Source organism: Gambusia affinis, linkage group LG11 (assembly GCF_019740435.1).
Source record: "Gambusia affinis linkage group LG11, SWU_Gaff_1.0, whole genome shotgun sequence".
Taxonomy (NCBI): Eukaryota; Metazoa; Chordata; class Actinopteri; order Cyprinodontiformes; family Poeciliidae; genus Gambusia; species Gambusia affinis.
In genome coordinates this window covers 14,655,726-14,676,812 of record NC_057878.1, presented here as the reverse complement: position 1 = coordinate 14,676,812, position 21,087 = coordinate 14,655,726, and the positions used below count along the sequence as shown (strand labels likewise).

General features: G+C 37.2%; 2 protein-coding genes across 6 annotated transcripts in view; one reads left to right on the top strand and one right to left on the bottom strand.

Moving 5' to 3' along the window:
* Positions 1–305: 305 nt before the first annotated feature.
* Positions 306–4,656, bottom strand: LOC122839371 (claudin-10-like). Of its 2 annotated transcripts, none has more exons than XM_044130875.1 (5): positions 4,443–4,656; positions 1,188–1,349; positions 1,024–1,105; positions 832–936; positions 306–700 (listed from the first exon to the last, which is right to left on the bottom strand). In XM_044130875.1, exons 1-5 carry the CDS (start codon positions 4,654–4,656, stop codon positions 544–546), a joined length of 720 nt encoding a protein of 239 aa, XP_043986810.1. In that variant the 3' UTR covers positions 306–543. The 2 variants fall into 2 exon arrangements, with proteins under 2 accessions (XP_043986810.1, XP_043986809.1); XM_044130874.1 differs by lacking the exon at positions 4,443–4,656 and adding an exon at positions 1,921–2,297.
* A 1,858-nt stretch (positions 4,657–6,514) lies between these two features.
* Positions 6,515–21,087, top strand: part of LOC122840176 (ATP-binding cassette sub-family C member 4-like) — a 46,882-nt gene continuing 32,309 nt past the window's right edge. For 3 of the 4 annotated variants that reach the window (XM_044132400.1, XM_044132403.1, XM_044132404.1), the window contains exons 1-19: positions 6,515–6,771; positions 7,653–7,763; positions 9,654–9,774; positions 10,134–10,358; positions 10,450–10,539; positions 10,980–11,143; positions 11,245–11,370; positions 11,534–11,783; positions 12,026–12,133; positions 12,290–12,379; positions 12,597–12,788; positions 12,963–13,057; positions 13,140–13,226; positions 13,624–13,720; positions 13,969–14,187; positions 14,333–14,464; positions 14,602–14,639; positions 14,946–15,040; positions 16,974–17,120. In XM_044132400.1, the coding sequence (XP_043988335.1) occupies positions 6,698–6,771; positions 7,653–7,763; positions 9,654–9,774; positions 10,134–10,358; positions 10,450–10,539; positions 10,980–11,143; positions 11,245–11,370; positions 11,534–11,783; positions 12,026–12,133; positions 12,290–12,379; positions 12,597–12,788; positions 12,963–13,057; positions 13,140–13,226; positions 13,624–13,720; positions 13,969–14,187; positions 14,333–14,464; positions 14,602–14,639; positions 14,946–15,040; positions 16,974–17,120 (2,461 nt within the window). In that variant the 5' untranslated portion in view covers positions 6,515–6,697. Of the gene's footprint in view, positions 6,889–7,652; positions 7,764–9,653; positions 9,775–10,133; positions 10,359–10,449; positions 10,540–10,979; positions 11,144–11,244; positions 11,371–11,533; positions 11,784–12,025; positions 12,134–12,289; positions 12,380–12,596; positions 12,789–12,962; positions 13,058–13,139; positions 13,227–13,623; positions 13,721–13,968; positions 14,188–14,332; positions 14,465–14,601; positions 14,640–14,945; positions 15,041–16,973; positions 17,121–21,087 lie in introns of all 4 variants that reach the window. The other variant, XM_044132402.1, reaches the window with a different exon arrangement.

The window sequence follows — 21,087 nt, the reverse complement described above, 5'->3', positions numbered from 1 at the left end:
GGGAAAAACTATTACAACAAAATCAGATCTCAATATTTTTATCTATTTTGATATAAACACAACTAAAAATGCACAATGACTGTTCAAATATATCAAATGTTACAGTTTCTAAATTTGTCATTATGGCTTTGATACTGTTACAGGTACAAGCAACTAAACCAAAATGCAAATAAAAGTAACAAAAATTCAAAAATTTCATAGAAATACACAGAGAATTATGACCATATTTGATCCAACAAGTTCATTTTTGGTCTACGCTTTTCATGTTTTTATATTCAAAACATATAAAAGGGCATAAAAACAAGAAAACGTTGAGTAAACCATGTCAGAAAACATTTAAAGTACATTGCCTTGAAGAAAATTAAAAAAAAAATAAATAAAAATTTAAAACTGAAATCCAGGTGAGCCACAAATCTGTTTCAGTGACTTCAGCTGCCATTAGACTGAGCCCACCGCTGCTGCTGTCACATCTCACATGCTGAAGATAAAACTCCTAAAAGTCCACCAAGGACTTTAGGTTTAAAAGATTTGGATTCAACTCGCTTACACATATGCATTTTTATCAAAGTGCTGCACCCTGGAGGAGCTGCTGTTATCTGCAGCATGCCCTTCCTTTACAGGCTTTGTCTGCCCTCTGGTGTAAGCGCTGATGTGCGAATGTGAGGCGGCACCTCTGTAGATATAGTTTGCCTGACTGTGGCTGCAAAGAGAAACAGCAAAGCTTCATCTTTACAAGTCAAACTCCTTTAGGGCTCACAAACATGAATCACATAGAAGTTGCTTTAAAAAAAAAATTCTACTGTATAATGCAAACACGTTGGTGATACTAACCTTCTTGAAAAAGAATCTGCAACTGAGAAGCAGAAGACACTGCCCCCCAGAATGCAGAGGATACCACCGGCCCAGCCGATGAAGAGAGCAGCTCCCAGCTCATACCTGGAGACACACAAAAATACTTTTAGGTTATAGCCCACGAGCGTCTCAGTTGAAAAACACGGAAATGTCCTTCAGTATAAAACTCACTTCTGAGACATAAACATTGGGTCAAAAAACTCAGTTGTTATCCGGTGTGCATAGAGAGAACAGGCAGAAAGTGAGCAGATGCCTAAGAAGAAGAAGAAGAAGAAACAAGCAATTAAATGGTTTTGGGAAAATGTTTGCTGCTCAGACAGATCATGTGCACTTACCACAAAGAATAAAGTCTACACCAGCAAAGCAGGCGATCCTGGCTTTATTCTGGTCACTTCCTCCAATTTTGGTGCATTTCATTCCTACCAGGGCAAGCACAGAACCGAACAAACCCAAGCAGATGGCTGCAATCATCAATCCCCTGCAAGCCTGGATGTAACCTGTGAAACAGAAGCAAACCCAACCTGTCTGGAATCCAAAGAGTCTTTTGTCTTCATTTGATGGTTTTCAAACTTGGCTTAAAACACAGCAAGGTCAATGAGTTACAGACCTTCTGAAATATTTAGACATAAAGCAAGAAGAGCAAATGACCATTACTGCTGCCAGGCACTTTTTGGTAACTTTGTTGGAATGAAATTGGTCACTCCAATCAGCTTCAGAGGCAAAGATAACCTCTAAGGTCAACCCCTAAAAGTGGTCATCCTTGGCCAACACTGCCTGAGGCACCTTATAAATCATCTTACAAGTTTTCTAGTTCCAAGAAGAAAAGCTAAACATTGAGATATTAGGGAATAAATATGTCCCAAGGCATCATGACATCTTTTTGTCTATAAACTTGAACTTGAATTTTCTAACGAAGCTGAAGGAGAGAACAAGCTGGTGTTTAAAATTTTTTTCAAGAACTATAGGAAGAAGAAGGTTAAATACACATTACAGCTTTGTAAAAATCAAGTAAAACGGTTAAGCATGAGGTAAAGCAGCCATTGCAATCATTTTAAAAATAGAGCTGACCATCCAGAGCCAACATTGATGGAAAATCTCTGCAGTTGGAGATCCCTGTCGAATCAGTCACACAGTGCTTCCAGAGATTGGCCCAGAAAGTAGATGTGGTAATGACAGATCCATCGTTTGAGGAGACCTTCCAGAAGTCCATCGACACGGTGGAAGACTCCAGTATCCAGCCCGACGTAGTTAAGACAAAAGCCATAATCTCCTGATACATGCCGCTCATGCTGCAAAGACGACTTCTTCACACCACCCGGAACGTTAATTCAGGTGGCACGGGCAGAAAATAATTAATGGCTGGAAAAACTTTTTGGAAAAAAGTATCTTTGCTCTGCCTGAGTTTGTTGAATGGATAGTGAACAATTGATAGTTAATGTGTGGTGGACAGTTATATGCTAAAGGGAGGAGGTTGGACCTAAACATCAACAGGTGGCCAATGATCAGCCCTTTCACAAAGTCACTGTGACGCAGACCTGCACTGGTAAGGACTGAAATTACAGAATATAGATGGTTTGTGAAGTTGTTAGTAAAGAAGTTAGATATTCAAGGTTGGCACATATCCAGAATGCGTTCAGGGTGTTTATGGAAAAGTTTTAAAGTAGAAGCACAAGGAGAAAATCGCTCCTTGCTTTATATTGAACTTTGTCAACATTTCGTCATCTCCTATTTTCCTTGAGAGAACATGTCACCTTCTCTCTCACCTTGTACAGCATTAATCCTCAACTTAAGTTGAGGATTAATGCTCAACTTAAGTGTTCCAGCTTCCTCTTAGTCCTGAAATAGCAAGTTTTAGTTGAATTATTAACATTGTCTCTCACAGATGAATTATACTCTCAGTTCAAAGAAAGGAGATGTTGAGATTACCAGCAATGTTCCAAACATAAAATAACAGAAGATGTTTACTGCCAAACTAAAGATTTCTACAGCTTCATTGATGTGAATCAGAGCTCCATCTTGTGGTTGAATACTCTAAGTAATTCCTTGTCCGTCACACTGCAGTCGATTCAGTTTGCTCAGGGCATACTGCAAAATTAGTTACTTTTAAGATAAAAATACTTTACAGGTATTAAAGTTGTACTATCTTTTTTTTTCTTAAAAAAGGGGCCATTTTATATTTTACTTTATGCATATTCAGAGCTTTTGCTCATTAAAAGAACGTGATCTTGTAATGTGCTAGAAGTTAAGTGATTTAGCTTTTGTGGGAGCTCCAGTTGTATCATGTTAGATTTAAATTAGTAATTTGTTGTCAATTTGTTGATAATCACAAGTGAACAAACATAAATGTAGGACTGATCTGATATGTTAAGGTCACCATAGGGGAGATAAATCTGGTACTTGCAGAAGTTTCACATAATTTCATTATCCTAGAACCATTGGACAGGAATCAAATTTAAACAAATCAAAACTCCTCAAAAATTGACTGCTTTTAGCAACTGATAAGTTGCTTCAAGATAATAGAATGGACATTGAAGACTTTCTGCCACTCAAATTTAATTTGATTGTCCTGTTAAGTCTGGGTTATTGTAGACAATAAAACAATTATGGAAAAAAGAAACTTAGAGAAAACTAAGCCTTCCAAAGGCAAAATTTTTTAAATGATGTCACGTCATGACTGTGAACTTCAGTGTATTTTGATTTCATTTAACACTAAGCAATTGTGAAGTGGAAAAAATGAATACAGGCCAGTGAAAAATTTAAGTCAAGGATTTCACTTTCTCACTTTAATTTCAGGATCAGTACAGTTGCTTTCTGTGGGGACCTCAGAGTGTTGAGAGTTGGAGGCAGCATGATGCTGTGGGGGGAGGTCCCATTTGAATTTTGTCTCAAACAACGTCAGGGACAAACGAACATGTGGGAGAAGGAGATCAGAGGAGACCAAAACTGCAGTTTTTTTCTGGTTCATGACAGTAAAAAATACATGACACTTGTCAGATTTCCATTTGTAAAAAGAAAAATTTAGAACATAATTAATTTGCCTTGTCAGTTTTTGGTATCCCCCCACACCCCCCAAATTTAATATGTATTGTGAAATAAGAGTGGCTACATACATTTTGTGATTTTCTTTATGAAACAGCACAGTGTTGGATTAATGTGACTAAAAATAAATATTTTGAGCATCAATCGTGTGCTTCTTATTTCCAGTAACTTCAGAGTTCTAGGATCTTTTCAAGGGTTTGCTTACATTGCACTGATTTCTATGTAATATTACTTGTAATTTACACTGATGTACTTCCTTATGCACATTTTTAATCCAATGTGAACTTTTTTAAACTAAAATGTTTCAAAATGAAGGCGGTATTGTAATTTGCTCGACTTCATTTTTTACTGGTGTACAATCAACCAAGCTATTACTTACTTTCCACCAAACATTCATGGTTTAACATCTCTCTCTATTTTTTTTCCACATTTACCACATTTAAAACATAAACTTTCATCTGGAAAAACACAATCACTTTATTATTTGCTGTCTTAAATAAAAAAAAGTAAACTTTTTGGACGTCTGAAATCAGAATACAGTGATCTCTTACCTTCAATGCTGAAGATGGTAAGATGAGGTCTGCAGTGTAGAGCTCCAATGGCATTCCCAGCACAGTTGTTCCACAGACCCTGGAGCACCCATGTGGCTGTAATGACCGAGGATGCCCGGCTAGTGGCCCTCCACTCATTGGACACTGTCGCGGCGATGATGGCGCAGAGCCCGGCTAGGCCACTGAGGAAAGCCAGAATCTGCCAGCCTGTCATTTGATAGCTTTAATAATGTGTGCTGTCTTTGTCAACTTTAAGATATAAGGAGAAAAAAATAAAAAAAGTCCTCAGGCAGGTAGAATTACACTGTGGACATGTGTTTCACAAAGATGATTAACACACAGGACATCTTGATCATTCACCTTGTGAGGGACGGACAAGCGTGTCTCAAAGTGAACGAGTAAAGGAAGGATGAGCTGGCAGTTAGGCATTACATGTTCGAAGGGAAAAAGAGAGAAACCTTCATTTGTGTGTTCTTGTTCTCGCCTAAGATGATGCCAAGTATCATATTAACATAAAAATAATAAAGAAGTAATTATTAATCCTAAAAAAAAACAGGAGACAAACAGGTGACAAAGTCCAGTTACTGGTTCATCTATTTTAGCACGCAGTATTTAGCGACTGTGAGAGTAACGATTACCAGCCGTTTTATGAACATGTATGTCATTGTTCATGTTACCTTTACTCACTGAAGAACAGGGTCTGAAGCAGAAATGTGGGTCCAAATGGCTCAAAATTTCTAAAAACACTTCTGTTTTAATTTGAAAACTTGCCAGCTCACCAGTCAACATTTCACCAAACTTGCAGAGTTTCAAAGTTCCAATGCATTCAATAGGTTCCTCTGTCATTACGTAGCATGCACAGCCAGGGGTCAGTTTATTTTTCTATAAGTCTCCATCAACACCTACATTCTGGTCCAGGAAATATGGCACATTCTTTGCATCATTTGCATTCATTGCTGCTGGTACTGGAGTCTGATTCCATCAAGCTGCTGTGGGACACCTGATGAAGCTCTCCCTGCTCAGACACAAAGAAAAAGGAGAAACAAAAAATCAGACATAAATTATTTTCATCAACATTTATTATGTTGTGATGGAAAATAAAAACCCAACTGGAAAGAAGGAAGCTGCTGAGTGGAGGACGGAAGGGAAGAAGTCCTCTTCGTTCTAAAACTTGAAATTCTAATGAACATTTAACACTGGAACTGGAAGACATTTCAAATATCCTAATAAACAAAATAAAAGAAATCATGAATTTTTCTGGTCTCAACTAAATCGTTTTTTTTTTTTTTTTTTTTTTTTTTTTTTAAAAAGGACACTTTTGTTTACAAAACACCAGATTGAAGACTTTATTCATCTAGTTTTTGGTAGAAACAGAGAAACAAATCAAGTAAATGGAAATTGAGGACGATTGATTTTCGTTCAGTCAGGACATTACGCTGACACTAGAGCCACATGCATTGCAGGTAGATTGTAGTAAAGCATTAATTAATGTCTGGTTTTAAAATGAGTTAACTGGACTTGTAGCCATTACTTTGTGCCCATTGTTGGACACCACACGGCACGATCGAACCAGATCAAACCGTTATACATAGGCTTTATGTCGGCTAATGTGTGGTTTCTCAGGTTTTGAAAATGGGCCGACAATCGGCTGACAATTCTAAAATCGTGTAATGTGCACTGGACATTACACTAAGGAAATGAGGAAGGGAGGGTCAGTGGAGAGCAGCGGAGTTGAGCCGTTTTTCATTAAGTGTCATCAACAGAAAGAGAAAAAGGCTGGAAGAGACAATAAAGCCGATAATTAAAATAAAAACCTATGCACAAAACATTTTTTTTTTTTTTCGGCTACATGTTTTTTTCCCACATGAAGCATTATTTAAGGTGCTGTTCTTTATTAAATAGCCTACATTTGAACTGAACTGAACTGAACTGAACCCCATTCTTTGAAAATGATACATTGGAAATGAATCACGCATGCGCTAAACTGCTTCTCGTCAGATTTTCCTACCGTAGCACGGATGTACGCATGCGCATTGCCACAAGGTAGGACAGATGAATGGGTAGCACAGATACTTAAAACACCGGGACACCGGCTGCCAATCTCCTGCAGTAATCCTGCCCCGAATGTCACAAGGGCCGATTCTGACACACAGAAGAGTTCATAACAGGTGCTCTCGCAGTGTTTCCACCTCTATATCTCTCTGGGACATAGCCTGCAGAAGCAGCTTGCTTGGTTTGCTTTGAGTTTTGGGGCAATGGAAACTCTGAATAAGGAGAAGGAGGATAATCCGTCAGCCACAGCTAATCTTCTCTCCAAGATTTTCTTCTGGTAAGAAAAACTGCCCTTTCCCACTGACAGTGTGGCGTGACCTGAGCTGAACAGAGGGCTTTGCAGAGAGCATGGGCAGTGGACAGTGAAGAGAGCCTTTCCTGGATGTGATAACAGGTAGCTGCAGAGAAAGTTCTGATTTTTAGCATTAAAACAATACTCCACTTTAATTTTAGGACAAAACAAGCTCGAGAAAGGAGTTTACGTACAAAGTTAACATAAGCCCTTTATTGGGATAATTTTATTTGTATTGTCAATATTGTTTTATGTGTAGATGTCTTTTTCAATAAGGATTTATATATTTCCATTTGCAATAACAATAATCCTAAATTGCATTAAATTATCTGCTTAAAATTTTTTGTTCAACTCTCATATCAGCTGTTATTGTTGAAATTTTGGTATTGCCAATTGTGTACAATCATAAAATTGAAAAAAAAAAACAACAACGTATTTTTTCAAATAGTGTCTTTAAATGAGTTTTTCATACTGATGAAATCAAATATTTACATGCGCAGTAAAAAAATGCAAAATTTTTCTCACTGGCTGACATCAACACAGACTAAACTTTTTCTGGTTAGGAATTTTGGCCCATTCCCTTCAACAAAACTGCTGTCTTTCTCACACAATTCTGGCTAACTGGGGTCACATATGTTTGAGGAACCTTTTTTTGTCTGATTGTTAGTTTCTTTTACTTATTGTTGTAAAAAATAATCTGCGACAGACTGGCGACCTGTCCAGGGTGAACCCCGCCTCTCGCCCGGGACGCAGCTGGAGATAGGCACCAGCAACCCTCCCGACCCCATTAGGGACAAAGGGTGTTCAGAAAATGGATGGATGGATGTAAAAAATAATTAACATGTGGTAATGTTTTTGACTCTTAGCTGGCTGAACCCCTTGTTCAGAGTTGGGTACAAGAGGAGACTGGAAGAGGATGACATGTACAGAGTTCTCCCAGAGGACGCGTCTCAGCGACTTGGAGAGGAACTACAGCGGTAATATATTATTTATATATTATATTTGTTAGTGTAAAAGTATCTGTAGTCAGATGCAGATATGGTAGTCAATAATCCTTTAAGGTTATTGAACTAAAAGAGTCAATGTAACTTATTAAAGACATCTCTGAAGGTAAAAAGTATATACAAGTATTTTATTTAAATTATGTTTTGAGCAGTTTTAGATTGAGTTGAATTTGGATTCTATAGTAATTTGAATTTGGAAGAAATTTAATGGGTTTTTTTTAGCCACAAACTCTGCTTTGGCAGATCCACCACTATGATCCACCATTATAGTGTTATTACCCTGTTCTTTGTGGAATCCTCCAAAAATATGGCAGGCAAGCAAGGCATTTTATTTGGTATTTTGCTGCTGAAAAAACTTCAAAATCAAGAACAGAGACATATCCAATCCAAATCTAGCGCTCTACCTTGCCACGCAGTACCGATGTGGTGTGCAGAATACGTACAAAACATTGACATGAAAAGTTACATTACATAGATGCAAAACAGAAAATAGTAAAATAACAAATACTTCAAGCACACATATAACCAGCCATTCAATCAAACCTAAAATAAATAAATAAATAAAATGAAGTCGAAATATAATCTTGTGTCAAAAGTCAACGCAAAAGGTGAGTTTTAAAAAAATTATTCAAAAGCAGTCTGATGTGTTATGGTAAGACAAAAGAGAGATTCGAACATTTTATAACGACTGCAGCCACTGTGCTGTGTTGGTTGCATTTAGGTCATTCCTATCTTTATTTGCCTTCCCTTTATTAGACTTTTTCAAGATTTCCTCAAGTGTAGAAATCCTCCACTGTAAACTGTTTCTGTAATATCCTCGCTGTGCCTGTGCTTTGGTTGATTGACCCACACAAAATTTAACTAATAACTATGTCAGATTTAGATCCCTGAGGCACTCTGGAAACCAATGCAGCATTAGGGCTCAGGGCAGTAAGGAGCTTGAGTTAAAATTTTACTGTTAGCTGTTAATAGAAGAGGGTATATTCTCAGGTTAAATGAACTTTATTTTCCATTGAGAAAGTTCACATGTCATAGCAAAACAGAGGCCATTTTCTACTCCAACTGCCTGACATTAAGATGTCTGAGCTGAGATGTAAGAACCCGCACCTCTTCCACATACGGCAGAGGCTGCTTTCTGTGAGGAAGTGTGGCCTCAGAGGGAACATTGTGGTTGGAGAAGAGCCCACCTATATTTAGACTGTCCTTTTCAAACTCGTATATGGGGGAAGCTTCTTTCCTACTGATATCATAATAACTCCTGTGTTAGCCAAGGATATGTTTGAAGTTAGAGGTTTGCCAGAGCTGATGGGACTGTGGCTTGAACTAAATACAGGGTTTACATACATTTCAACCAAAATACCTTGAACTTTGTTGTTGTAATGTGGTAAAATATTAAAAATGTAAAGGTGGTATGTTCTCAAACAAAATCGCATTGTTGTTTCTTTCTGTGAAGGCGTGGGTACGTCAATGTTTAGCATAACACTGTCCTTTTCAACCTTAATTCAGTTTACTCATACAGTGCTGAGGCACATGACAAAACAAATACATCAAGTATATATTCACCACTATATATTCAGTTCAGTCGAAGCATATAAATAAATTCAATTCCAATTCAATCTAAGTTTTACTTTGCTGTTTAGAGATTGAACTCGGTACATAAAAAAATAATTATAGGCAGCCAAGTACAAGACTTTTAAATCAGGGAAAGATTAGGTAATTCTTGTTAAATACATCAGTTAGGCACATAAGGTCATGTTAAACTGTGTTAGAAATTAAAACTAAATTAAGAACACATTTTCTTAGATATCATAAACACAGATCCAAACAAATCTCAATAATGACTTTTTGTTTTTCTTTTTTAAGGTTTTGGAATCAAGAAGTTGAGCAGGCAGTAAAAGATCGGCGTTCACCCAGACTTGCCAGAGCTCTCATCCATTGTTACTGGAAACCATACTCGTTAATTGGGATCTACATCTTTATAGAGGTAGAAAGAGTTCATATGCCCTGAATACTTCCACATTATATATCGTTGATCTAAACCACTTCATTGTAGTTCTGACTGTATGTTTAGAGTAATTGTCTTGGTGGAAGGTGACCTCCAACCAGTTTTCCAGTCGTTGCTCAGCATGACGCTGCCATCTACCATGTTTCACCATGGTGATTCATTTGCCTTCCACTGTACAGTTATGGACTACTTTGTGTTGGTCTACAACATAAAATTATTTAAAAGTACATAGATTTTTGTACTGAAAATGTGAGAAAAGTTCAAGGAACAGATACCTTTTCAAGACACAGTGTTTGCAACAAGCATTTCTTTTGTTTTACAATCGTTTTGTCTATCAGGAATTTATCAAAGTCATTCTGCCAGTGCTACTTGGGAAGCTAATCGAGTTCTTTGAGAGCTACGACACTGCTGAGCCAGCTTTGGTCTCTGAAGCTTACAGCTGTGCTGCAGGCATTTCATTGGCCACCATAGGCGTAACTCTGCTTCATCATGTGTACTTCTACCAAGTCCAACGGGCTGGCATGAAGATTCGCGTGGCCATGTGCCACATGATCTATCGGAAGGTCAGTTGTCGTGTTGCTTCGCAGGAGAATTGTTACCTTCTGTGCTGAGTTTATTCTGTAGACTTGATTTTGATACCTTTGTTCTGCAAAGGCTCTTTGTCTCAGCAGCTCAGCAATGGCTGAAACAACCACAGGGCAGATTGTGAACCTCTTGTCCAACGACGTCAACAAATTTGATGAGGTAACTCGACATTCTATACCTAAATCTAGTTAGATCAAATCACAAGATTATAGGTTTTAATTTGATTTCTTTAAAAATTATAAGACACTTGGAGAAATTATTCTATGCACAGATGCACATGCATTTGTTGCTACCTTTTAAAAAAAAATAGATAAATTTTCTTTGAAACTGACAAAATTAAAGACAAAAGTTAAACATTTTGTGTATTGAACATGGCTTCTATGCAAAAACATATTTCCTAATTATTTTGTGACAGCGTGTTTTGTAGCTTCCACAACCAACATGCTCTGTACGTTCAAAACTGGGGCTTTTTGAAATGCACACTTAGAGCTGATGTAACCGCTCTTAAAAATGGTTTTAAGTCCTACAAAGTATGCAAGTATACATTAGAAATATTTTTGTTTATATGGTATATCAGCCTCCTCTCAATCTCTCTTCAGGTTACCTTATACTTGCACTTCTTATGGCTCGGTCCTCTTCAAGCAGTGTTTGTGATTTTACTGTTGCTGTATGTCATCGGACCATCGTGTCTGGCTGGAATGGCGATCCTCTTCATTCTGATGCCTATACAAACCATGTTTGGACGCTTGTTCTCCAGGCTAAGGTTTATTTTGGATCAGTTACATCTTGGTGTGATCGGTCTGCAAAAGGCCTTGTCTTGTGTTGCACTCCCTCCATTTCTGCAATGTGTGTCTTTCTTTTCAGGGCTGAAACAGCCGCGCTAACCGACGAGCGAATCCGCACAATGAGTGAAGTTATTTCTGGGATCAGAGTTATAAAGATGTACGGGTGGGAGAAGCCTTTTGGCGCACTTGTGGATGAAGTCAGACGGTGCAGTAGAGTTTGTTTTTCACTCAATTTTCTTCATGATTTCTAATGATGCAAGTTTCTACTCAGCAGCAGAGCAGCATCACATTTCAACATGCCCTCTAGTCAGATCTGTTATTAATTTGTCAAAGCAGTATATCATGCCATTATTTTTCATTTGTTACAGAATGGAAATCTCCAAGATCATGCAAAGTTCCTACCTTCGTGGCCTGAACATGGCGTCCTTTTTTGTGGCAAACAAGATCGTCATCTTTTTCACCGTCTGCGTTTATGTGCTCACAGGAAACAGGATGTCGGCCAGCAAACTGTTCATGGCCGTTTCCCTCTATGGGGCAGTCAGACTTACCATCACGCTCTTTTTCCCCTTCGCCATAGAAAAGGCCTCAGAGTCTCTCATCAGCATCCAGAGGATACAGGTAAGGGCAAAAGAGATGGAAAACATGATCGCTCCTCACAGAAACTTGATTTTTCTCTCTTTACAAAGTCAAGCAAATGTCTTGAATAAAAAAGACTGAAAAAAGCTAGCAGCAATTTCCAAGTGATCTGACAGAAACTAGGTTCAATTGTACATCTCATCTGTTCATGATGAACAGATTTATTGCTGCAGATTTATAACCAATGCTTCATTGAAAAACTGCAATTTATTTTTTTCCTTAAGAAATTCCTTTTGCTAAATGAAGTTGCACCACAGCATCTGGGAATGCCTTTGGCAGAGAGAAGGGACTGTATGGTTAAAATACAAGATCTGAAATGCTACTGGGATAAGGTGAGAAACACAAGCAGGAACTGCACTTTCCTTCCTTTTCTTGGGCATGTGACTCAAAGGTCTTTTTTTTTTTATTTTGGTTTTAACTATACCTGCTATCAGCTCATTTATTGCTTTGGTTATGGAGTTTTCATTTTATTTGGTCCTTTATTGCAGAATCTTGAAGCACCAACTTTGCAGAATGTGAGTTTCACAGTGAAGCCTGAGCAGCTGCTGGCGATTATCGGGCCCGTCGGAGCTGGAAAGGTCAGGTCTGTTCAGTTTTCACAGTTTCAGTCTTGTTTTTAAACCTTAAAATAATTTAATAATAATTAAATCTGCACTGAAAAATGTTTGTTGTCTTAATTGCCTCCAAACTCACATCTTTCCGTTAGTTAAAAAAATAATAATAATAATAATTTCAGGGGTCCCTGTGGGGTGTCAGTCTTGTCATTTAAATCAAAAAAATTTTTTTTCATGTCAGTCCTCACTCTTGAATGCCATACTGGGAGAATTGAGTCAGGAAAGTGGTGTGGTCAAAGTCAAAGGAGAGGTGACCTACACATCCCAGCAGCCGTGGATTTTGCCTGGCACGGTCCGCAGCAACATTTTGTTTGGCAAAGAGTTCAACCCCAAGAAGTATGATCGAGTTCTAAGAGCCTGTGCCCTCAAGCGAGTGAGAATGAACCCTGATGCTCCTTATTATTACACGTTTGACTGTATTGTTATGCTCTCATTTAACGATTTGGTTTCATTTGCTGTCTTAGTCTGAATCTTACATAGTGAGTCTCAGTAAATATGAGCTAGATATTAAGTCACCCCACCTAAAGTTGCTTCCCTCCTTTGTCAGGACATGGATCTTTTGCCTGGTGGTGACTTAGTCATGGTTGGGGACAGAGGGGTCAACCTCAGTGGAGGACAGAAGGCAAGAGTCAGCTTAGCCAGGTGTGCTGAATATTTTTGTAGTAGTTTACTTTCTTCTTTAGTACCAGTGAGAGTGATAACCTTCATTTTTGTGACCTTTCAGAGCGGTGTATCGTGAAGCAGATATCTACTTGCTTGATGACCCTCTTAGTGCAGTAGATGCTGAAGTGGGCCAGCACCTTTTCGAGGAGTAAGTCTGATTATCAACATCCTACACTTATGATTAAAAAAAGGATGTGCTCTTTTAAATATAGAGATTTATGTTTCAATACTTAATAAAATAAGCTGCTCTTTACAAGGTTCTTAATTTTAGTCCAATAGTAATTTTATAAAAAATTTCAGCCAATTTTCTCTGTCATTGTTTATTTAACAAAAAAGGAGCCAAAATGGAAAATCCATGTTAGAATAATTAAACATGCTACATTATTACCACACTGCATCTTAATAGGACCTTTAGCAGCAATAACTCTCAATTGTTGATGTTTGTATGACTTTATTAGTCTCTTCATTTATTTTGAGGGACTTTTGACCACTCTGTTAAAAGTTTAAATTGTTATTTTTTTCTCTTACACATAATCTACTTTCAGGTGCATTTGTGGACTCCTGAGGAAGAAACCGCGGATTCTTGTAACTCATCAGCTGCAGTATCTAAAGGCTGCAGATCTGATTGTGGTCTTAAAGGAGGTTTGTGCTTTACCACTCTGCCATCATTAAACAATGTAAGGTATTCGGGGGAACTTTATTCTTTGGAAATATCTATTGTCACAAACTTGTACAGTCATGCCAAATACTGCAATACCATCAAACAATGGTATTCTAATTTAAGGTTAACCTACCTGTCAAGTTTCTGAGATTTTGAGTCTTTTGACTCATTAGTCATACATTAAATTAATCCACCAATACTCTATCTTTTGTTTTTTGGTGTTTTTCAGGGCCAGATGGTTGCAAAAGGGACCTACAGTGAGCTGCAATGCTCTGGCGTTGACTTCACCTCCCTTCTCAAGGAAGACCAGAATGAGGACAGTCAGGATATGACCCCAGTGCCTGGAACTGGCTCTTCCTTCCATTGCACCCTCTCTGACAACTCCTCCATGTCGTCCCTTTCCTCCTCTCGTTACTCTCTGATCGATGGAGGAGATCCCCTGACTTTGGTGAAGCATAACTCTATGCTCTGCTGTGCGTCGTTTTAGCCACTAGAGAGCAGCAGATACTCACACTTTCCATCCTCACTGCCTTGGCCTGTTTATATGGGTTGTTTTAGATGAATGCTGCTTAAACTATGGTTTCCATGTGTAGGCAGTGCAGCCGATAGAGGAGGAAAGTCGCTTGGAAGGAAATGTCGGCCTGCGTATGTATGTGAAATATTTCCTGGCAGGTGCCAACCTCTTGGTCCTCTTGCTTCTCATTTTACTCAATGGACTAGCTCACGTGAGTTTCCCTTCAATCAGTTAATTGTTTTCTTGCATCAAATATGTATTTTGCAAAAAACTAAATGATTGTGTCAAGTTTTCTACATGTATGTGGTTTTTATGTTCCATAATCTTTTTATTGTGTGTTATGTTTAGATTATATTTGTTCTTCAGGACTGGTGGCTTGCACACTGGTGAGATTTTATGTCTTTTCACATTTTGAAAAACAATAAAACATGAATGCTTGCAAGAATTTGAATGGATGGTTTTGTAAGTCAGTCATATTTTCTCTGACTGAAAGTGGTTGAGGATCTCGTAGAAAACGCCTGAACAAAACTGTTTTACCTGACTTTGTCTGTCGCTTACTGAAACCAACCTTGAGCTTCACAATATAAACGTGTTGTGTTTGGTGCCCTGATATTGTGTTTTTTTTCTCCCACTATCTTTGTTGTGTTTATTTTTTGTTGTGAATTTCTTGGCTGTTGGCGGCTGATTCGCAGGGCCTCTGAACAGAAGTACACTAGTGTGACTGAGCACCTCAATGGCAGCTTCCCTCAGCAAGTGGACCTTGACCTGTACCTAAGCATTTACGCAGGTGAAGCTCGCTGAGCTCTCATTGCTCTTTGTGTATTTTGAATGCTGCAGTCATTCATTGAGCAGATCCACAGTTCTTTGGCTGTGGCCCAGGGCCTTCAAGGCCCAATTTATGTTTACATGGGTCTCAGCTGTACAGTCAGATAGGAGTGCTTTTCTTTCCTTTCTGCTCCTCTATTCCCTCAGTTATCTTCTTGTTTCTCTCAGCCTCTTCATTTTTTTCAGGTTTTGTGCTCTCAGCAGTAAAACATAGAAAATGCATACAAGATAAAAAAAAAAGATACCTGTATGATTCATAATGTCAACATAAATAGATATGTCCTTGAAAGCGGTGCATATGTAGGATTGTTCTGTATTGATATAGAAATTATTTATTTCATGGCTTTTTTAGTGAATATTACTCACACATAAAAACACAATTATAAATAATACTATAATAAATAATACATATATTAGAAATGCAATTTTTTTTACCGTCACTATTATTGATACCACTGTTACTATTAATGATAATATCACAGTACACTATTTATTCAGTGTAAGCCTAATTGGGTCTATTTTAAAAAGAGGTTTGGCACAAAATGAGTAAAACATGCAAAAAACTAAACGAAACAATGTCTAATAAAACACAAAATAACTATAGCTAATATTCAGAATAAGTAATTGCTAAAAAAAACATGTGCATAGAAGTATTAATACCAAAAACACTGACTTTGACCTAGATAATCCTTGCCTTCTCCACTAAAGTGGACTAAACCCAGTTCTGTTACTTTCAAGTTTTTTTATTTAAAGGAAGCAGGCACTATATATTTGATAGCTGTTTCACAATATTCCCTTCTGACTCTTATGACAGACATCTGAAAACAATCCCTGCACCAGGAGTGTAAACATCCAGCTTGTAAGATCATGGACAAACTACCATGAATATTTAGCAGCAGCATGAAGAGAACAATGATGTACATGCTTTTCACGTCCAGCAATAAATTGTGTCACCAAAGCTATTTACATTAAAAGAAAAAAAATGGAGGTCCTAATATAAACCTTGGAGAAACACCTTATGTTGGTGGGTAAAAATGTGAAGGACCTGGCAGTGTGTCCAACATGCCACCAGATCAAAAAATATGCTGGGTTATAAACATTCTCCGGCAGCTTTATAGGGTAGACCTAGCTCATTCGTCAACTTCATATCTTGCTGGATGTAGCCGTCAGAAGGGATGGAAACAGAGAGCAACCATTGAGAATCATTGGACCACACAATGCTTTTCTACTCTGTTTTTGTCCAGTTTTGTTGATTGCAATCTATAGGGTCAGTTTCCTGTTCTTAACCAAGAGACATAGCACCTACTGCTTCTCACTTAGAATTTATCTGTCCATTCTTGTCTGGCATCAACAAGTAATTTTGATCCTTCACAACTGCAATGATTGAATATTTTCTATTTTTCAAACAGTTTTCTGTAACCTTGAAAATTAGCAGTTGTTGAAATACTAAGACCAGTCCATCTGGCAACCAAATACCATGACTAAAGGCACCTAAATCCCCTGTCCTCCATATTCTGATGTTGGTCTGAACTTCAGCAAGTTGTCTTCTCTGCCCCTGAATACCTAAATGCAAATGATTCACTGGTTTGCTACTTGTGCTAACCAGGAATTTAGCAAATTTATCTTAAAATGGGTTGTTTATTGATCACATCCAGAAATACCAGCATTACTTACAACACAACCAAATTATATTAAATCAAAGTAATACTTTTATTACTATGAAAAGCATTCAAATATTAGGAATCCTCACATATACTCACACATTTCACTAACAAATTTGTCTGCCAGGAAATATTCAAAACTCCATTAATACACCATATGAGGAAATGGCTATTTTACTTGAATCATTCTATCATACATTTCACATATTTCTTCTTTGCATTTTTCTTTTTCAGCTTTAACAGTCACCTCAGTTGTGTTGGGCTTCATTCGCAGTTTGTTTTTCTTCAATGTCCTGGTGACGTCTGCACAAACACTTCACAGCAACATGTTCAGGGCCATTCTCCGGACTTCCGTCCACTTTTTTGATACCAACCCAACCGGTAAGCACACACACAAGTGAAGCTCTCATTTCTGTTTCGGCATGATGAATTTGAACGATGAAATGATCAGGAGTTGAGAACATCGAGCGCTTCTACCACTAGAGGGCAGACTGCTACCTTTCTGCGACATGGCTTCTGTTCCACTTTAAAACACCTACCAGCTCTCCCTTCATCTTTCTTGTTTGTCATGACTGTTAAGTTTTTATATGATGTAATCTTTTCAATTTAAAATGGAAAAATAAGGGCTTTCGCTCCCCATAGAGTTTATGTTGTTTCTTTTTTTTATGTTTATCTTAACAAATAACTTAAATTAATGTTTATTAAAGAATCTAAAACTTCTCTGTGGAAAAATATAATTGCAATTTGTTGTCATTTTATTAGATTGAATTATTATTGTGAGGCTGATCTAGCTTCATAAATATTACACTAAATCCACATTCTTGTGAGAAGATTTAGGATTTTTCAGCTTGTAAAGTATTTAAAACTACAAGTGAGAGCATTATCGTCTTTACTGTGAGGTTTTACAAAAGAGCGAACAGCTAGATTGAGTAAACACTGTTTGCAGAACAGTAGAGCTTAGACAGTGTAGGGTTTGGATTGGAGCTGTAGAAATGCAGACATATTTGTCTGTATTTGTGCACCGTGTCAGACATTTTTATCATTTTGTTAGCTTTTGTGTGGAGTGCTGCTGGTTCACTGGAGTGGGCCGACAGGGGTGATATAAAAAGTGAGTAAACAGTCTAAATAAGTCAGAAAGGCACCTGATTTTCTTTATATAAAAACATGTTTTTGCTTGTTGTTTTTAATTTGCCCTACATTCCTCCCCCCCAAGAATAATTTAAGACCTCTTTTAATTAGGTTAAGGAATATTACCGCAGGCTGTCACTCAAATCCAAAGTCAACTATCAAGTGGCCCACTTTGATAACTTCAGTTTTTTCTGTTGCATTGTTCACCTGTCAGGAGATAATTACGCAGCCTAATCTCCTCATAGTGACATGAGTGTACAGCACAATCGGGTCGGGTGGGAATTCTCCACAAGACGGGCAACTTGTATCTGTATAATGAGTCATAATAAGCCCGTAACACAAATCTAAATATGATTTGAGGGTGTTCTGCACCTTGCGGTTTCCACTGGCATTAGAGGTGGGTGTATAAGTGCGGAAGCTTTTCCCATTGCAGCGCTGCGTATGAAGAGAACCCGGCACGTCTTAATCTTTCGGTTTTGTTTTTCAGCTACTGCTGTTTGCATTACGCATCGGACTGCCTGACTCGCTTATCTGGGTGTGCCTTGCTCAGTAATCTTTACAACACTGAGGAGAGCAAACACTTTGAATAATGTAATGATCTGTTTAATAGAGCAGCAAAGGAGAGGCTTAACAGACACTATCTGATTGCTGTTGTACTGTTATCAGTAGGCCATTGTGTGGCCAGTCCAGTTGTCACAACTTGGCCTCCAAACTGGCAAACAGCACTTATGTTTGACTGGATTGATTGGGAACTGTCTTACTATTTACCAGAAATACAATTGAAATTAAATAACTGTTTTTAAGTATACACTATATTATAAATTATTGTCACATTAGAAAACCCCCCAGAAGTTATTGGATGTTTCTTCTGCAGTTTTTCTTTATTTTTCCTTCTCTAGACAGTTGCTGTCATTTTCCTCCCAATGTTTTGCCACTGTCTGAATATTCTTTTCACTCACACAATAACTGTCACTTCCATCACCTTTTCCGCATTCACCGCTCTCGCAGTAAGTCTCTGCAATTTGTAACTGTGCGTCTGTGGAGGATTTGACAGTTGTTTACACGTGTAAGTGATAGGTGTGTTGCTGCTGCTGGAAAAAGGCCTTGTGTTTGATAGCGGCCCTCTGAGTTAAAGGTTACCATTGTGAGTGCCGCTGCATAAAGGTGCTTTTTGTTATTTTGTGGAAGTATGTTACAACAACAGAAAACATCTATTGTGAGGTAGGATTGACAAAGAAGCACTTTAGCTGTACCTGCTAAAATAATTTGCACTTTTGACTCCCTCTGTGGTTTTTCTATTGGTTGGATTAAAAACCCAAACAGAGTTATACTGCTAAACCAACCTTGGGTCCTGGACCAATCCTGACATGAGTTCATTTAACACAACATAGTTAGATTATGGGCTGGATTTAGGACAGGTTAGGATACCAGGTTAGATTTTCATCCCCTCAAATATTTTACTATCAAAATAAATTTTTTTTTATACAGGTTTACAAGTTAGCTGGCCAATGTTCCCTTGATCTGCTGTGAAAAGAGTTTAGGTCAAAATAAATCAATCATGTTTTTTTCCTATTTATTAAAAAGAAAATCAGAACTTGCCATTATTGTTGGAGATTGACATATTTTTGTGATTGTTTAGTTCAAGCAAGATGAAGCTTGGTTGTATAACTAGGAATGATCTTAATATTCTTTCATGATTTTTACTGCTACCAAAGAACCTGCAACACCTTTTTTTATTTTATTTTTGTGTTTTTATCTTTAAAAAAACTATAAGTAAAACCTAAAAGTAAAAATGAAATCAGTATTGGCGAGGACAAGGATCATTTGCACATCTCTGATTTTTATTTTTAGTTTACCTGCACATTAAAAAAAATGTACAGATAATAAAGTACAACAACCACATAATGCCTACAGTTGATCTGTGTCTACTGACAAGTTATACTTTTTTATTTGACTAGTCATTTCCAGGGCATTCAACAATTACTTTTAAAACTCTTTCCATGTTTGAATCAAAACCTTCCAAGTTCAGAGATCTGTCAATCTTGGAACATTTGAGTACATTGTGTTAAAAGGTTCAAAATGATGTGCATTAATTGAGGGGATGCACTGCCAGTCTTTGGATAATATTGGATAAAACTTTGATTTTATAACCAGTTCTTTTGTTAAAATTTTAATATGAACCTTTTCACTGGCTGGTTTGTAGCAAAATATCTTGAGATCACTTGTTTGTTGAAGTGCAAATTCTCAGAATCCCTGCTGAAAAAGAAAACTTCAGAATTAAATTTCTTACTTATAGTATTTCTGGTAACTATGTAACAGACACATGGTTTCAACTTCTGATATAAAAAGACACATTTAATAAAATTTAGTTTGTATATTTATTTTTTAAAGTACCTAATCATACTGAAAATCATCTCAGTTGATACTTGAGCACATACTTTTCTAAGTTGAGTAAAAACTGGTGTGTTTTTACTTACCAGCAAAAACACACTGTTTTTACTGGTGAGCATTTTGATTCAGCAAAACACATAGCTTCTCATGTGTATTTGACACAAACTATTATGGCAATTAATAAAAACGATTCAAATAATTTTACATGAATTTTAAAATGCACTTACTGAGCATAATTTACTTAAAAAAGATTAAAGAAGAATGCCTATTTTTGACATTCCAAAATGTTGTTCTTTGCTATTTTAATTGTGAGAGCATAATTTTTTGCAGTAACATGCACCACCTTTTGGTTGAATAACAGGACTAGTAAAAGTCAATTAAGTGTTTATTATTTACTTTCACCATTTTAGGTTAAAGTGGGGATATTACATATTTATAGTGTGTATTAGCTTACCTACTTAGCAGATAAAAAGCTGATATTCTAAGTCAACAAACAAAATCTTCATTGTGAACTAAAGTTATTGACCTTAACATTATATAGCATAATTTTACCATCTTACCATTTCATATTTCATCCTCAATTAATGTACTTTGCTCATTTCATTCCATTTTTCAAAATGGTGATACTTGAAGAATGATACACTTACTGCAGCTCCTTTTCTCTTCTCAAGCTTAACAAGCCATGTCAGTTTTTGACTAAATGTTTGGTTTAATCTGTGCAAATTCTGTTTCAACAGCATTAACCCAACATTTGGATTAAACACAGCTATTTTTATTGTTTGTGTTTACTTTATGACCAATGATTTGGTCAATGTGTAAATAATGAACA

Excerpts from the sequence above, each read along its gene's own strand:
- LOC122839371 (XM_044130874.1), bottom strand. The coding sequence starts at position 2,140 with ATGAGCGGCATGTATCAGGAGATTATGGCTTTTGTCTTAACTACGTCG. Across the intron at positions 1,350-1,920 it reads ATCAATGTTGGCTCTGGATG|GTTACATCCAGGCTTGCAGG; the intron begins GTCAGCTCTATT and ends TCTGTTTCACAG. Across the intron at positions 701-831 it reads GCAGATTCTTTTTCAAGAAG|CCACAGTCAGGCAAACTATA; the intron begins GTTAGTATCACC and ends TTCTCTTTGCAG.